Source organism: Poecilia formosa, unplaced genomic scaffold (genome assembly GCF_000485575.1).
Source record: "Poecilia formosa unplaced genomic scaffold, Poecilia_formosa-5.1.2 Scaffold129, whole genome shotgun sequence".
Classification (NCBI taxonomy): Eukaryota; Metazoa; Chordata; class Actinopteri; order Cyprinodontiformes; family Poeciliidae; genus Poecilia; species Poecilia formosa.
In genome coordinates, this window is record NW_006800068.1 from 341,301 (window position 1) to 356,922 (window position 15,622).

Consider the following 15,622-nt stretch of genomic DNA (forward strand, 5'->3'; position numbering starts at 1 on the left):
AAAAAAAAAAAAAAAACATGGCACAAAAGAAAAATCTGCAGCTTTTACGAAATGGGCTGCATGTGTAATCTGTTAAAAGAGTTGTTTATGGTCACAAACACTGATTACCCTCCACTGCAGAGGATGAATTTTTAAAGACGGCGCTGGAGCCGAAGGGCAAACACTAACACAAGTGCTTTGACTGTTGTTTACAGAGGCCACAGTAATTACAGCAACCTTCCTTAAAGAAGATGCTCCTTCTATCTATCTATCCATCCATCTGAAGGAGTCGCATGGAGGCTGCCTGCTGGAGCTAAACGTGGTTGTATAAAATGCTAAACGGTCTTCTTTTCTATAAAGCCTTTGAAAGTGTATGAAAAATTTATTAGTGCATTTTATCCTAAAAAAGAGAGCATCAATTTTATCAACAAAACCATCTTCCTCTAGGATTTGATATGAATAAATTCCTTTTGTGTGTTTTCATGCCCATCGGCTGTGGCTGTAAAATCATTATCATTATTCTCCTTTTAACTGTGAAATAAATAAAACATGGAATATAGGTGGCACGCAGCCATTTAGAAGCATTTTTCTAATCTTAATCTTTGGGTGAATATGTCTAAAAGCTGCTTCATTACTACTTTTCACATGATTAAAGCTGAAATTGGCCTTCAGGTTTTCAAGAAAAGCTCATATTCATCAGGTAAGCTGTAATTTTACCTTTCAATGTGAATTCTTACCATTTTGCAAAAATTGTAGCTTTGTAGCTGAAAGCAGGAGTGCAGTGCATTTTGGGAAAAAATACCAGGTGAGAGGGGATGTTTCCAACAGCCGAGACTTTTCATTTAGGGTCACATCAAAATTACAAATGTTCTCAAACGTTTATCACAAAATGAAATGATAAAACTACCCAATAAGCAGTGGCGTTGTCAAATCAGGTCAAAGGTCAACCAAGCACTCAGAAATGTTCCCTGAAAATGCAGCTAAACGGATGTTAGAGAAAGTTTTTATGACTGAGCCTGTTTCGCTCTGTGATCTCTGGGTTATTTTGCCCTTCTCAGTGTCTGACAGGAGAAGTGGGTCAGATTTTCCCAGTGTTTTGCCTTGAAGGCATGCAGGCAGGTTGAACTGTGGGACAGATTGGTTTTCTCCAAACTAGCAGAAGTTTGTGAAGCTATGTTGTGTGTTTTATTGCAAAGAAATAAGTGTTAAGGAGAAGTATTGTTCTAAAGTTAATTATTTAATGTTTGCAGATTATTTTGTTTATGTTTGTTTGCTTATGTGCTAAAGTCCTTAAGCATTGAAATTTAGTAAATGTTAATATTGATTACAATTTACTGTGATTCACATTATGTCAGCTTAATGTTCTAATTTCATATAAAGGTGGTTCGCCCAGGGCCCCAAACAGGTCAGGACCGCCTCTGCCAATAAGAAACGGTTAAAATTTCAATAAGTATCTGTCTCTGCACTCGATTAGTACTTCTTAAAGCTAAATAATACCGAACATTTCTTCATGCTGATAAAAACTGCTTTGACTTGACTGATAAAATCTCATTTAATCACACAGCTGTTATCTTTAAGTTTCTAATTATGCTGTTGGGACGAGGGGAAAAGTGTGAGCTGTTTATTTCAGGGTCAAGTCAAAAACGCAATCGGTGTATTTTGTATCCATTATTTCACTTCTTCAAACCATGCAAACAACTTCTGAGATGATACCCATCCTTCAGCATGGCTTGCAGAGGCTCTGAATTTAGCTCAAACCTGCGAAAACAGACAAATAGCGATCCGTGGTGCTGCTGGATTCATGGTGATTAGTGAGCTTTTGAGTTGCTCTCTAGAGGAGACATACGGGCTGACAAAAATCCTTTCAATCGACTGCGCAATCTAGTAATATTGATTAAATCACTTAGCCGGAGATGTTATTACTGCGTGACGAGTTAATCCATCTTACACTCATTCAAATATCTGCTGGTGTTTTGAAGCCGCACAAATGGGCCCGTGGCTGCGCTCCAAGCCGCTCATGCAGTTTTTATGGCAATCTGCGAGGCCGTGTTGGGCTCTGTCGCCGCTCCGCAAACCTGTTTCAACACGAGCAGTCTGAGGTGGTTTCAAACCAAGCAGCAGGAAGATAATCTCAAGGATTTCTGCAATTTTTGCATGAAAATAATGAAAGAATCGAAAACATTGCAATCATTTTATTTTATTTCGAGTAGAAATTGTGCAGAAATGTTTAAAAAAAACCACAATGATTTACAGCTAATTTAATGTAAATTTTACATGAATCAATTCTCTAAGCTGAATCCCCTCATTAGCATGTAACTCAGATTTTAAGGCAGGAACAAATTATTCATCTTGTTCTGGTTTATTGGATGCAGGGTTGAATTAGGACATCGCTTAGTTATTTTATAACCAAAGTCATGATAAAATGTGTAATTAACCTATTTTAAATCTTTGGAATCAACTAGAGTCGATCAGTTTTAGCACAAAGTTGAGGTTTTGAATTAGCTTTAATTATTCATAATGGCTACATCAACCTTGAATTGGATGTCAGTGAGTGTATGTCTGTGTTGAATCAATGAAAGTGAATTACAAGCTTCAAGTGTAAAGACAAGGTCACCTCTAAGCTAATTAAGGGTGAAGTGATTGGTTTATGGGATTATCCTTGATAAGTGAGGATTTTGGAGGATTTCTAAAACTTTCTTTTGAAAGAAACTAAGTTTAAATACAGACGTTACATTAAGTAGAGTGGAGATTGCCTTCCTGGAAAGGTTTCCCTTTTGTTTCCCTTCTCATAGTGGCTGAAGACATCTTTCAGGTCCTTTTATGACCAAAACAGGAACCTTGGTCAGTTTGGATGCATCATTGTTAGCAAATCAGATTTGTTTCTGTGCAGTTTCGATTAAACCAGGTCTGCCTTTGTGGTTTTCATGGACAGTTTCTCAAGGTTTAACCACAGAGAGAAAAGTGTCCAGTTTGGAAACCTCTCGACTTTTTGCAGATGATGTGATTCTGTTAGTGTCTTCTAGCTTTAGGAGAACATTGGAGAAGGTTTTCAAACAGAAACAGGTGGAAAGTGAGTCTGTGCCTCAAATGGATCAGTTGCAGTTTTACTTCAGAGAGGCAAACTTTCCATTATTCCTGTCTTAATTTGATTCAGTAACGACTTCTGCACTTCCTGTTTCTGTGCCCTCTGTCCTTTTTAAACGCAACATGAGCGCTAAGATGCTAACGCCAGCCCTCAGACATGCAGCTGTGCAGATCTGCATGCTAAATGTTTGCTAAATGATGACTAGTTCATGCCAATAGATCAAGTTAAACTTCTTAGCAAGAATAAACGGTACCACTTTATTTGAAGTGGGAACATAACACCAGTCATAAACATGAAGGAGTCTTCACCAATATGTATGAGTGTTGTCACGAAGTGTCATTCATTGACACTTTTAATGCAAAGTTGATTCTTCTAATTTACTTTCTATTCAAAATTTTATAGAACTTTGCATTAAAAGTGTAATTATTGACTAAATAATGCAAAGTTTACACTTTTAATTGACTTTTAATGCAACTTTGCAGTAAAAGCGTCATTATGACATCAAATAAGCTACTAATATTGCTGTCTATTCTATTGTTGTCTACTGGTTACATTTACTTGAGTAACTTTTTTGGGGGAAATGTATAGCATTCTTTACTATTCTTTTACTTGAGTGATATTATGAATTAATGCTACCCTGATATGCAGTTGTACTGCTTGCATAGATTGTTTTTTGTATTTAAAGAAACAGACTTCAGAGATTGGAAACAGATTCTTAGTTCTGCAATATGTGACTAATGTTTATGCTCAAATGAGTGTTTACTGTTCATTTTGTATTAATAAAGATGGATGTTATATTTGAAAGATTACAAAAATGTTTACATATTTACTTTAAATTAAAAGCATATTTGCTGTGCCATCCCTTTTCAATTCCTCTGCAGGGAAGTCTAGAAAATTTTAATTTCATCTGCCTCACCTCCTTTTCTACATTAGACTAAAGTTAGGCACAAGAAGTTAAAAAAATCTATTAAATCTCTTTCCATTCAGCTTCTGAAAACCTAATAAGCCTCTGGTATTTCTTAGACTTTTAAGCTGTTTTAATTATAGTCGTTTTGATTATTTTCTTATTATTGAATTAGTGTGTGGATGGTTTAAAGTCACTGAGGTAATGAACAGCAAAAATCAAATCAAATCTGGTAAAACAGCTTTAGAGAAAAGATGAACAGTCTAATAAAAGCAACTACTGAATTAACTGGTGAGAAACAAGTAAACAAATGAAAATAGCAAGTAGGTGATAAAACTAATTAAAAGTCAATAAACTCAGAAGTGACAGAAAGTCAGTGGGTTTTTTAAATCATATTTTGCAGCTGCCTCTTTTAAACCCCCTTAAAAATGCTGATAACTTCATATTTTAATCATTTAAACTCCAAAACACACCTGAATATAATAGACACAACAAAAACCATCTTGGTTCTACTGAAGAAACTAATATCTATGGTTTTCCTTAATTATGATCTTCCAGCCAATCAGCACCAAGGAAAGTGAACGGTGCCACCGGATTGGCTGGTTTCCAAACGCAACCAGCCAATCCCATTGTGGCTAGCTATCTTAGCTTCAGAAGCTGCTTTTTATTTCGAATGCTTCAGAAATGCTCCACATTTAAATAATTTGGAGCTACGTTCCAGAATGAATTAAATATGAATATGCAAATATTGAACGGTTGATGTTTGTTAGCCAATAATGTGTTCATTTGAAGTATTAATTAAAAAAAAATTCATTATTTTGTTCTTCAGATTGGATTTGAGAAGTTTTAGAAACATTAAGTCGTTTCATGGAGCTTAACTTCACAAACACAAACAAATTTAACTGACATTTCTCCCGACGATGTTCTTACAGTATCGCCTCATCGCTCAGAAAGCTCCTACGTAAGTTTGGATCTTCACCAGAACGTCTCGTTTCCGGACCAGCAGCAGAGCAGCGCCTATCGTCAGCGCCGGTATCAACACGGACTTCCTGCTGAGCCTCTTGAGCAGCGCCGACAGCGCGGTCGGCTTTGGGGGACGGTGGAGGGTTTGACCCTGGATCAGAGATTCCTGCTCCTCCGGCGTCAGGACAACATGGCTGACTTCAGCCAGAACCTCCAGCGCGGCCCGCTGCCCCGCCTGCACGGCGCCGCTCATGTAGCCGCACCACAGGGTGGCGGTCTCTGTACCGGCCCAGTGGATCCTGCAAAACCAGAAACGTCTTTAAATCGTCACAAAGCATTTTGTCTTTGCTTTTACACTCAAATCAGCACATTTAGAATCGCAGTTACAGGGAGATCTCAATAAATTATAATCACTTTAGTAAATGTGATTATATTTTCAAGCTCGTGGCTTTAGTTAGAATATTCCATCATCCAGTTTCTCAAACTTTTTCATTCTGATAAACACTTCACCCACTAAGCACAACAATAACATCTAAATATATCCAACCTGACATGAAAGTATTAGTTTCTTAACTAATTAGAAGTGTTCATGTTTTATAAATGTGACAAAATCGCGAGCAAGTTGAGGGACTTTTGAGTTATTTACAAATTCCAGATATCAAATAAAAATAAAAGTTGTTCTTCACTACATGTGCTGTTAGCATAGTTTTAGGGTTATTTGCAATTTAGAAGCACAATAAAAGAAAAACAGGTTTGACTTTCTGTGGCACCATTAAATATGAGTTCTTTTACCCATTTCTATCAGCTGGATTTATTCGCAGATGCATCATTTTCAATAAAATAAAAACAATAACTGTTGATGTGACCTGGTTTTAAGCCACTTAATTATTTTTAACCACAATCATTTGGTAAGCTAACTTCACAACTTGACCTCAAGTCACGGCAAATAAATGTGGATCAGTACAATTTGAGAAAGACTTCATAAGACCAGTGGAGAAGAGGCCAAATTAATGCACCTTTTTTTTAAAGGCTGAGACTAATTACCATCTGCCGTTTGCAGGTCAATTCCAGAAAATCACACACACACAATTACACCTCAGGCCCGATCTGAATCTCAAATTAACCTACTTTTCAGAAACACAGCAGACAGAAACATTCAACAGTTGTGACACAGAACTGGAACACCTGGAACATTTCCAGCCTGATACGGTCGCTAACTTCGCTCTTTATTAGTTTTGTGTTCAACATGCTCAGCTCATTAGGATGAGCTTGTTCAGTGCAGGAAAGCAGAATATGCTGCTGCTCCTTCTACGTGGCCCTACATGTCGATCGAGAGCTGCAGACATGAACACACTGCTGACAACACATACAGGAAGCAAATTTACAGCATCCTTTATTCAGAAAGAAAAAATGACAAATGTTGAAAGAAGAAGAAATTCATTAAGCAGTTTGTTCTGGTCAGATTAGACAAACCAAAATAGAAAGTTTTGACTTTGTGCCAGAAAATATGTCAGGGAAAACTAATACTGTATAACACCCTGAAGGTGACTCTCCGATGGTGAAGCATGGTGGTGGCCGCAACTTGGTCAGTTTGGATGGATAGATGGATTGAGGTAAATATGGAGGAATTGTGTAAGATAAACTGCTACAGGCTGCCAACAACTTCACAATTATGCACTACTTTGAGTTAGTGGCATAAATTCCCAATAATATCCGTTGAGAAAAGTAAAATGTGAAACAGGGTCTTAAAGATTTGCAAGATGTCAGTGCATAACCATGAAACAGACATGTATGCGATGCTGCACATTTTGGTATTGATCCAACAAAGTAAATATAGAGCCAGTATTGTTGATACAGGTACTGTATCAACAATATGATGTTTTATTATTTAGGTTTCACATAGCATTAAATTTCTGACCTTTGGGTGTTCTTGTGGCTTTTCTTCTGATTTTTTTTTTATCAAACAGGATAGGGACAGAAGTTATAGCCTCCTACAAAATTATTCAAACAGAGTGAAATGATAAATACAACAGAAAAGCAAAATACATTTTTAGGCATTCTAAAAAAAATACTACTGAAGAGCAAAACAAAACCTTTTCAGGGTAGATCTGAGAAATTACAGTAGAAAAATGAAGTAATTTAAGAGGAAAAAGCATCAATTTTACCAAACTAGTTTAGATCCAATACCGATACCGACATGGTATTGATGATATTGATGTTTCAAATCGATCCGTCCACCTCTGCCATGCAATCACATGCAGTATGAAACATACAGCAGCATGTAACACACACAAACTGTGCATGAGTCTGGAAAATATTTCCATGTATGTTACCAGCTGGAGATGCTACAAGCAAAACCCACCAAATCAGTTATTATCCACTTCATATGTCCTCTGCTGCTCTGTTGCTGCAGAGAAATCTCTTTTCATTTTAATTAATGTGCCACCTATAGGACAATATGCTCCACCTTTACATCCTGTCTTCTTCCTCCTGCCCTCTGGGCAAAAAGGTTCTGAACTTTTTTCAAGTCAGGGTTTTACAAAGAAGGGTGAGCAGCAAGTAATAATCTTATTTTTGCAAGAGCACATCCTCTGTTGTCTTTGAGTAAAATCTGTGAACCATCTTTTCCTGGTTTAAATTGTTGTTGTGCCAAATAGCTGAAATAATACATACTTGCAACCAATTAGTTGGTGACAGAACCCGCTGTGTTCAGCTGGACCATTTGCAACTTGAAATGTTGATTTACTCCTCCAGAAGTTAGATAAATTACTGTTAAAAAGCCGGTTCATGCTAGCAACAGCAGATATACTTGGAGTAAAAACCTGACATTGTCTTATTTTAATATATGTTTAGTGCACAAAGGTTGGAAGTAGTAAGTTAAGAAAATCAAATTTTCCATTTAAACTGCTGACAAGGTAAGTTCAGCAAAAGAAACAAAAAATTTTTTTTTGTTTATTTATTCCATTTAAGTTCAGACTGAAGACACTCATGCTGTCTAAACAACCGTCTTCCAGCTGGCAACAAGTTGATGCAATGAGCAGTGATAAAAAGTGATGAGGAAAGGCATCCTGTGGTCGTGGAGAAGATGCTCAAATTATTGGCATAAAGCGGAGAAAACATCTAAGGAAAATGGTCAAACTAGTATAACTGGGTTAAGAACTGACCAACACACTGACAGATAATCAACGAGGAAGAAATGTGGTTGGAAAATGTTTCTGAATGACCAATTATCACTTGAATGTTTCGCGAAACCACATTTTTGAATTTCCCACTCAGCCCCTCCAGACTAGCGGCAGCAGCAATTAGCAGACACCTGGTGGACCTGCATGTCTCCTGAGATCATCATAGGAACAACTTCTCAGCCCAAAGCTAATAAAAATGATTGTAAACAGCATAATAGAGACGTGTTGTGATGGTCTACTGAGTCTCGGAAAGAGCAGAAGCTTCTTAAAGAGGCAGAGACCAATTTCAAGATGTCAAATCACAAACTCATATTTTTTTTAAGTTATGTTTGGTATATACTGAATTTTTTATAGCGACTGAAGGTAACAGTTTCTTAATTATGATGACAAATACATATTACCACCCATGTATCCTTGTCTATTTACAATAGTCCACTGCTTTGTGTCTATTATTACATAAAATCCCAATGAATATATTGAAGTGTGTGGTTTTAAAGATAAAATCTATATTTCGAAGGCAATGAACACTTTTGAATGGTGATGAATGTCTTTTTTAATAAAAATCTCTATTCATTCATTTCCCTTTCACTTGTGTTTAGGTTAGTTAGTAGTACACATGCAGAAGCCTTTGTCCTTCCTCAAATCTTTTTTGATTACCATCTTTATGCATCATTATGATTCATGATGAAGTTCTTTGTTCCTATAACTAAAAGCACAAGTAAAATCAAGTCTGTCGTTATACTAAAGGAATAAGGACATTTTCTCGTGGCAGCAGGAAGAAATTAAAGAACTGCAGGACCTTCGAGGTCCTTCATGTCAGTGTGTGTTGATAATAAAGCAAAATGGTGAGAAGTTGCCCTTTTCTGTGCATGACTTGGAGTTAATAAAGTGAAAATGAATAAAGCTGTAGACTGTCTGGAACTCCGCAAAACTTTCTGCTCCGATGGTATATAATCAAAGTGTTTCCATGTTTTTGTTGCTGAAATCAATTCTTATTATGATGGCTTTGCCTCGTCCGATTTCCCTTTGAGGTCGGCTCCAGTCAGTCAGAGCCTGTTAAAGTTCTTTGCAGAAAGCACCCGAGTCGAAATGTAGTGGTGATGACTTAATAACCGCAGCGCAAATATTTTCTTCCACTTGTGAAAACACAGCAAACGTTGAAAAGGAAAATCTATCCTCCTGATGGTGAGTGGTTCACATGCCCTGCGGCAGGAACATGCTGCCTCCATCAGCGTGCTGGCAGCCGCGCCTCTGTTGGTTTTCTCACAGATGACTGTTTTCATCATATGCAGATCATTTGCATGCATTCTGTAGTGTATTTTACCTCCTTTCCCAAAACTAGCTGTCGGAGCCAATCCGGCTCTCTCCACACCTGATTGGTCTACGTCAGAGCACAAGTTAGCTTCCCACATGAGCAACTGTTGCAGCGAACTCTGCAGCAGCTGTGCAATGTGTGTTTGTGTATAATCTGAATTTTTTTGCTGCAAATACTCAAGAGGACACCTTCTATTCTTGCTTATGCATCGTCTCTGTAGCCAGAATAAAAAAAGAGGACACTCATTTGATTTATTATTTAAAGGAAAGAGGTAAGGTAAGGGACAAATTAATTCCCATGAGTGCAGACCGACACCAGACCACAAAACTAACCTGTAGTCCGAAAGCCACCCCCACAACGCCTGGCTATGATTAATTTATATTTTCTGAGCAGGGAGTTTGCGGTCTCTGCTGCAAACAGCTTTGCCATCTCGTCTGCGGCGGTGCAGCTGGATGTAAGAGAAAAGCTACAGGAGTACAAAACGGGATCAAGATGAATAAAAACGGAGAGTAGCCATGTAAACAAATGGTCAGTAAGTTGCAGTGAGGATGTTTTTCTAAGCATTTTTATTTCCTAATAGGCCCAACAAGGGACTTCATCAACAGAACACCTTGAACTTTGGGGGAAATGTTAAGAAGCTTTGTTTGCAAGTGTGCTGCTTGTTAAAGTCTTCCACAGGTTACCTGACATCCCCCAAGGACAGAATTATATACATCGTCCATCACACAGCTGTGAAAAATAAATTCATTCATTCTGTATTTAGTCTGAATATGTGATGAGTTGCAGCAACAGACTTTGAGAAATATTTATTTTAGATGAAAAAACAATACAGTAATAATACTGTAGGCTGCTTAATTATTATAAATTTTAATAAAATATCATCACACGAACATCGCCATGTTGTTCATGCTGCAATGAATTGTGGGTAAATGATGCCTAATGGTCCAACTGGACTAAAGGCTTAATGAAAAGTCATTAAGCCTTTTCAAAATGAACCGGAGCGCATTGAAATCAACGGAAATGTAGGAATCACAAGAGGTTATGAAGATGAGGAGGACCAAACTGAGGAAGTGGACAGAGTTGGCCAAAGGAGCTGGTGTTTGCTGCTGCTGCTGCCTTCAGCTTCATAAACGAAACAATGAATGACACGTACCTCTGGTCGATAAGTCCTTCTGTAGCTCCATGTCTGGTCCGGTCTTCGTTGAGGTGGCAGTAGTGCTGCTGGTACTACTGGTGTACAGATCCATTAGCACTCAAAGATCTTCCAGTGCTCTGGTGGCAGTGGGATTTAGCCACTAAGGTAACGATCACCTGTTGGAGCCTTTGTCAGATTTGCTCGTACAAATGACTCAACGTCTTCTGGAGAGAAATGTTGAGATAAAAAAAATGCAGGTCCTTCGGAAGTTGCGTTGTGCTCTGGTCCAGCTGTGTGATCCATTAAGTATTTCTATAGCCCTGTGTCCGGTCCGGTCTTCATTGGGGCGGCACAGAGCTCCATTTAAAGAGCTTCCACTGCGGTCTGTCTGATGTTTCTCCCAGGATTTTTCGCTCCAACGGCAGCGGGGTTTAGGTGCTTTGTAGATAGAAACTGTTGGCACTTCATTTGTTTTTAGCTCATTAAGGGAACGATCACCTGTTAGAGGCTTTGTCAGTTTTCTCATAGAAATGACTTGTTTGAGTCTTCTGGAGAGAAATGTTGAGGGCACAGATCTTTGGAAGTTGTTCGGCTCCGATGTTCTGTCAGACTGCACTCTTCTTCTTTTTGTGTTGGAAGCATCCAGATTCACCTCACTGTTTTATTTTTTTATTTTGTTTTTTTTATTACAGCCAACAGTGACACAGTGTGGCATTGTCTAAAAATACACCAGTCAAACACAATATGATACACAAAGTCAGGTGAAGTTAGCCTTCCTGTGTTTACTCTGTACATTCCAGTACAGAATGGATCAAAACTTGTCATCAACCCAGCATGTTTAAAAATGGCGACCTCCATAGGTGAAAAATATAGAAAAATATAAGCAAAAAAGATACATTTCTGAAGTAATTATGAGTTTTGATGCATCACAAGCAGCAATTTTTTGAATAATAGAAAAATTACTGCATATTTAGGCCAGCATTGGATCCCTTTAAATAAAACTACAGTTTTTAACTCTTGTTTTTTGCTGTAAAGTTAAGGAAGTTGTCTGACCAAAAGGATGTAATTAGGTTTGTTCACTAGAGCCCAGAATGCTAAATTGTGCAGATAAACTGGACACTACTTAATTCACAATACCAGGTTAATTAGTGTCCTTCTTAAGTACAATTCCTTCAGTGCTAAAGAGAAAATGTTTGACTTTTGGACTAAATGATGATGTGCTAATCATTTGGTTTATATTGCCTTTCATATCTGTGTTATAAGCACAGTGTTATGGAAAAATATAATACAGATAAGCCCAGAATTTGACTAGGCCACTTCAAAACAGGTGTGCTTCGCGTTACTCTCCAGTGGCATAATCCAAGTTCGCTTAGAGTTAAGGTCAAAAACCAGCAGTGGGATTTTCTATGATTGTTGCTTTTTCAGACAATTTAATTCTGTAAATTCATGATTAAATGTGGACATTTCCACTCACTTGGTAAAATGCTGCCTTAGTAAATTCCTCTGCATTGAACTTCCTTACAAGCCGTTTCACCATTTTTGCTTCCCCACAAGCCTGAAAACAAATCATTACCGTTACTCCGTTTAATTGCTTTTACATTTGTTTTGGAGCAAACGTGTTGGCATGAAGAGAATGTGCTGAAAGTGTTTCATGAAAATTGTACAAGGAACTGAATAATTGTCATTCCAGAAGCTGTAAAAGATTTGTGCAACATTTAGCAGCTGTTGCCCGTTCCATGTTTAAGTTTTGTTTAGCTCTTGGCTCAGTGCGTTTCATTTTGCTTGCAGTTCACTTGGGAGACCTCGACTCTTACATTTTTGATGCACTGTAAAGGCCTGCCCATATTTTGGAGCCCAGTGGAGCTCTTGTTCTTGGTATTCAAAGCATAGTGCTGTAACCTTGTAAAGGAAGAATACTGTGAAGACATTTATTTCTAAGCTCGGGTACAATATCTTAGTCTGCAGATGGTGTTTTGATATTAAAGCAGAGATAACTGGAAATGTTCTGTAAGAGGCTCTGGGAAGTTTAAACAGATGAAATATCATGATATGGACAAATGCATGTAAAAATAATGGGTGCAATGTCTAAAATGTGTTACAAATGTCAGATCCAAGATAATAATTCATTTCCAAATACAGGCTGCACTTGATTTTATCAAACAAATTTTTAACTCAAAGAAAAACATGCAGAAAAAAAGATTTTGAATGCGATTTATCCTGAGAGATCCAAACCAACTGGCATTTATATAAAAGAGTATTCACTTCAATTATTAAATCATCAATTAACTGTGATTCCCCATATTTTTTTGGAAGCAGAATTAAAAAATGTTCAGTTCCCTAACCAGAGCCACCACCAAATAACTAAAATTACTTGAAAACGCCCTGAAAAAACATTAATACTTCCTATTTTAACACCAAATATACCTTAATATTTAGGATAGTGTTGCTAAACTTGAAGAAGGTAAAGGTATTTTTATTTAAGTGGCACATTTTCAGCAACAAGGCAGTTCAAAGTGCTTCACACAAACTAGAACGAAACACAAACCAAACAAAAAAAAAGCTAAATATTGGTTCTCCATATATGATTCCTGTTCAGGGTTAGTAAGTATAAAACTAAATGTTTGATCCAGTTGTTCTGTGTTGCTAAGTAGACGGTATTTTCTAAGAAGCAGTGAAGTGAAACTAAACCTTGGTGAATGTAGATTTATCTTTTTAAAAAAACAGAAACATCATTACTGCAGGTCTAAACTCAGGGTCACTGCGAATCAAGGATTAGGAGAATTACTATAGGATCCCACAGGTGCTTTCATTCTCTGTAAACATCTCAGAGCCGAGGAGCCCGACAAACCGTCCGAGTCTATTAGGCTTATTACAGAAAGCGTAATGTAGCCCCTAATGAGATACAAAGGATCTCAAATCAAACCGCACATCTACAGGCTAATACTGTCATTTCTCCAGCAATTAAATGAGGTATCATCCTGGTGCTGGACGCGGTCAAGGTCGCAGCACGTCTCTGGGGATTCATTTGTCACGCAGGGACAGAATGCCAATGAGGGGCCGCCATCCCCTCGCTGCTGTTTCAGTCACGTTACGCAACGAGTGTCTCCTGCTCCCCGCAGACTGGATGTCATTATAGAAATGCATTACCCGAGCCCCCTTACCTTCCAGTCGCTCTCGTTTACTCAGTCCTGTGCATCCTTGAACAGGCCATTAGAAATGGATTATGGGACATTTTCTTCAACGAATAAATCTTCTGATGACCTCTTTTATTTTTTTTGATCTGGACAAGCACTCTATAATTCAAGGAACTCTTCATTTGAGTTGTGGAGGCATTAAAATGGTTTCTGTGGTGTAAGAATAGAATAAACAACCAGGAAATACATTGACTATCTCTCAACCTGTCAGCAGCCAACGAGCGAATCTCATTAAATAATAAACTCCAAAAAATTACTCGTAAGATTTAGGATTTTCTTCTTCGTCTCCATGGTTTGTCCGAGTGAGAGTGCAGAAGAAGACGAGACATTTGGAGGAGTTGGAGAAGCAGAGGTGTGATTGTGTTTGTCATCAGCGGGGTGATTACCTGCCACAGGGCTTCCTCAGGCTCGGATGGTAAAACGTTAGCAGACCGGGTGCCATGACACTGACGGGGCAGCCGCCGCTGAACTCCTCCTTAGCCCAGTCCTTCAAAACAAAACGGGGCTAAAGATATAACTCACATTTTAATGGTGCAGCAGAAAAAAAAGAAGGTAAAATGACAGTAACTCCTGAAAAACTAGCATATACTACTTAAAATTCGGATTTAATGCAGGATGTCCTCCCACCCCCCAAGACATCCTTGTTTGGCAGGATTATGAGAGTTTTTCTTATTTTTACAAAGACTTTAGAGAGTTTAGACAAATCTACTAGCGTTCTTCTGGCAACACAGATAATTAACGGACAACACAAGACATAAATAATAAGTTAAAGTTGCCCAATTGTTCAAACATACTTTAGTTTTGCTCGTAGGAAAGTCTAAATGTTTACAAAAGCCTGAATTTGGAAGGATATTTCTCATTTAGCCAAGACAAGACTGAAATCTGAGCCATTATGGTTTGTATAAACTAGTTAAACTGTTAAACAGGAACTTCATCGCTGCAAAAACACAAATTCTTCAAAGTAATTTGGTCTAGTTTCAAGAGCAAATGTCTTATTAAACTTGAAATTAAACAAACTCAAAAGTACATTTTCAGCAAGATATATAAGCTTGTTTTATATAGCTTCCTTATCACCTCTTGGCAAATTTAGCCCTCTCTCAATTTAATGTAATGCCTTTTTTCTTTCTTTTATGTTGAAGATGTATGTAGATATGTATATTTCTTCATCTTTTTTTCCTGATATGTTAATAAGTGGCTTCTATTTTAAGTATCAGGAGGCTTGATTGAATTTATGTTGATTAAACTTCTGATTTTGAAGACAATTTAGCAAATAGAAATAATTTTGGTAATTCTGACTGACATAAAACAAGAAAAGTTTAACTTCAGATAGAGAAAAAAATGGAAATGTGTCACAATGCATTTGTTACTTATGTAAACTTCTGGTTGGCTACATATAAGTGGTACTTTTTCTCGCTTTCAGACTGCATGGGAGCAAAGCATGAAATGAAAACAAAAAAAAAAATGTGAGAGAAGGCTGGAAAGGCAGACAAAATTACAGAGCTGAGGGATGAGAAATCTAAGACAGAAGAAATGAGCGCTGGGGAGAAAGATGGGCCTGAAACTGACAACGGTTTGAAACGCTGTGATAAAGAGTCAGAGGGAGCCGGGGAGACAGGCGGCGCTGCTGCAGGATGATGTGGCAGGTCTTTAATTGATGTCTATATTAAACTGAGGGCAGGGGAACGCAATATTTCACATTCCAGGTCTCGTTTTCTGTGAAAAGAACATGCATTTTGTTTGAATTAGTAGAAATGACAAAAATTAAACAGTTATTTGCTGCGAAATTATTCTTGGATCTTGATCTTTTTACATTTTTGGACAATTTTATCACCTTTCTCACCATGTTTGTTGATGTTCAAAGCATG

General features: G+C 37.7%; 1 protein-coding gene across 2 annotated transcripts in view; it reads right to left on the minus strand.

Moving 5' to 3' along the window:
- Nucleotides 1-15,622, minus strand: part of LOC103144561 (probable flavin-containing monoamine oxidase A) — a 66,604-nt gene continuing 50,982 nt past the window's right edge. Inside the window, exons 11-13 of one of the 2 annotated variants that reach the window (XM_016676171.1) lie at nt 14,144-14,244; nt 4,899-5,230; nt 1-1,737 (exon numbers count right to left, since the gene is read on the minus strand). In XM_016676171.1, the coding sequence (XP_016531657.1) occupies nt 4,915-5,230; nt 14,144-14,244 (417 nt within the window). In that variant the 3' untranslated portion in view covers nt 1-1,737; nt 4,899-4,914. Of the gene's footprint in view, nt 1,738-4,730; nt 5,231-14,143; nt 14,245-15,622 lie in introns of those variants that run through there. The other variant, XM_007561608.2, reaches the window with a different exon arrangement.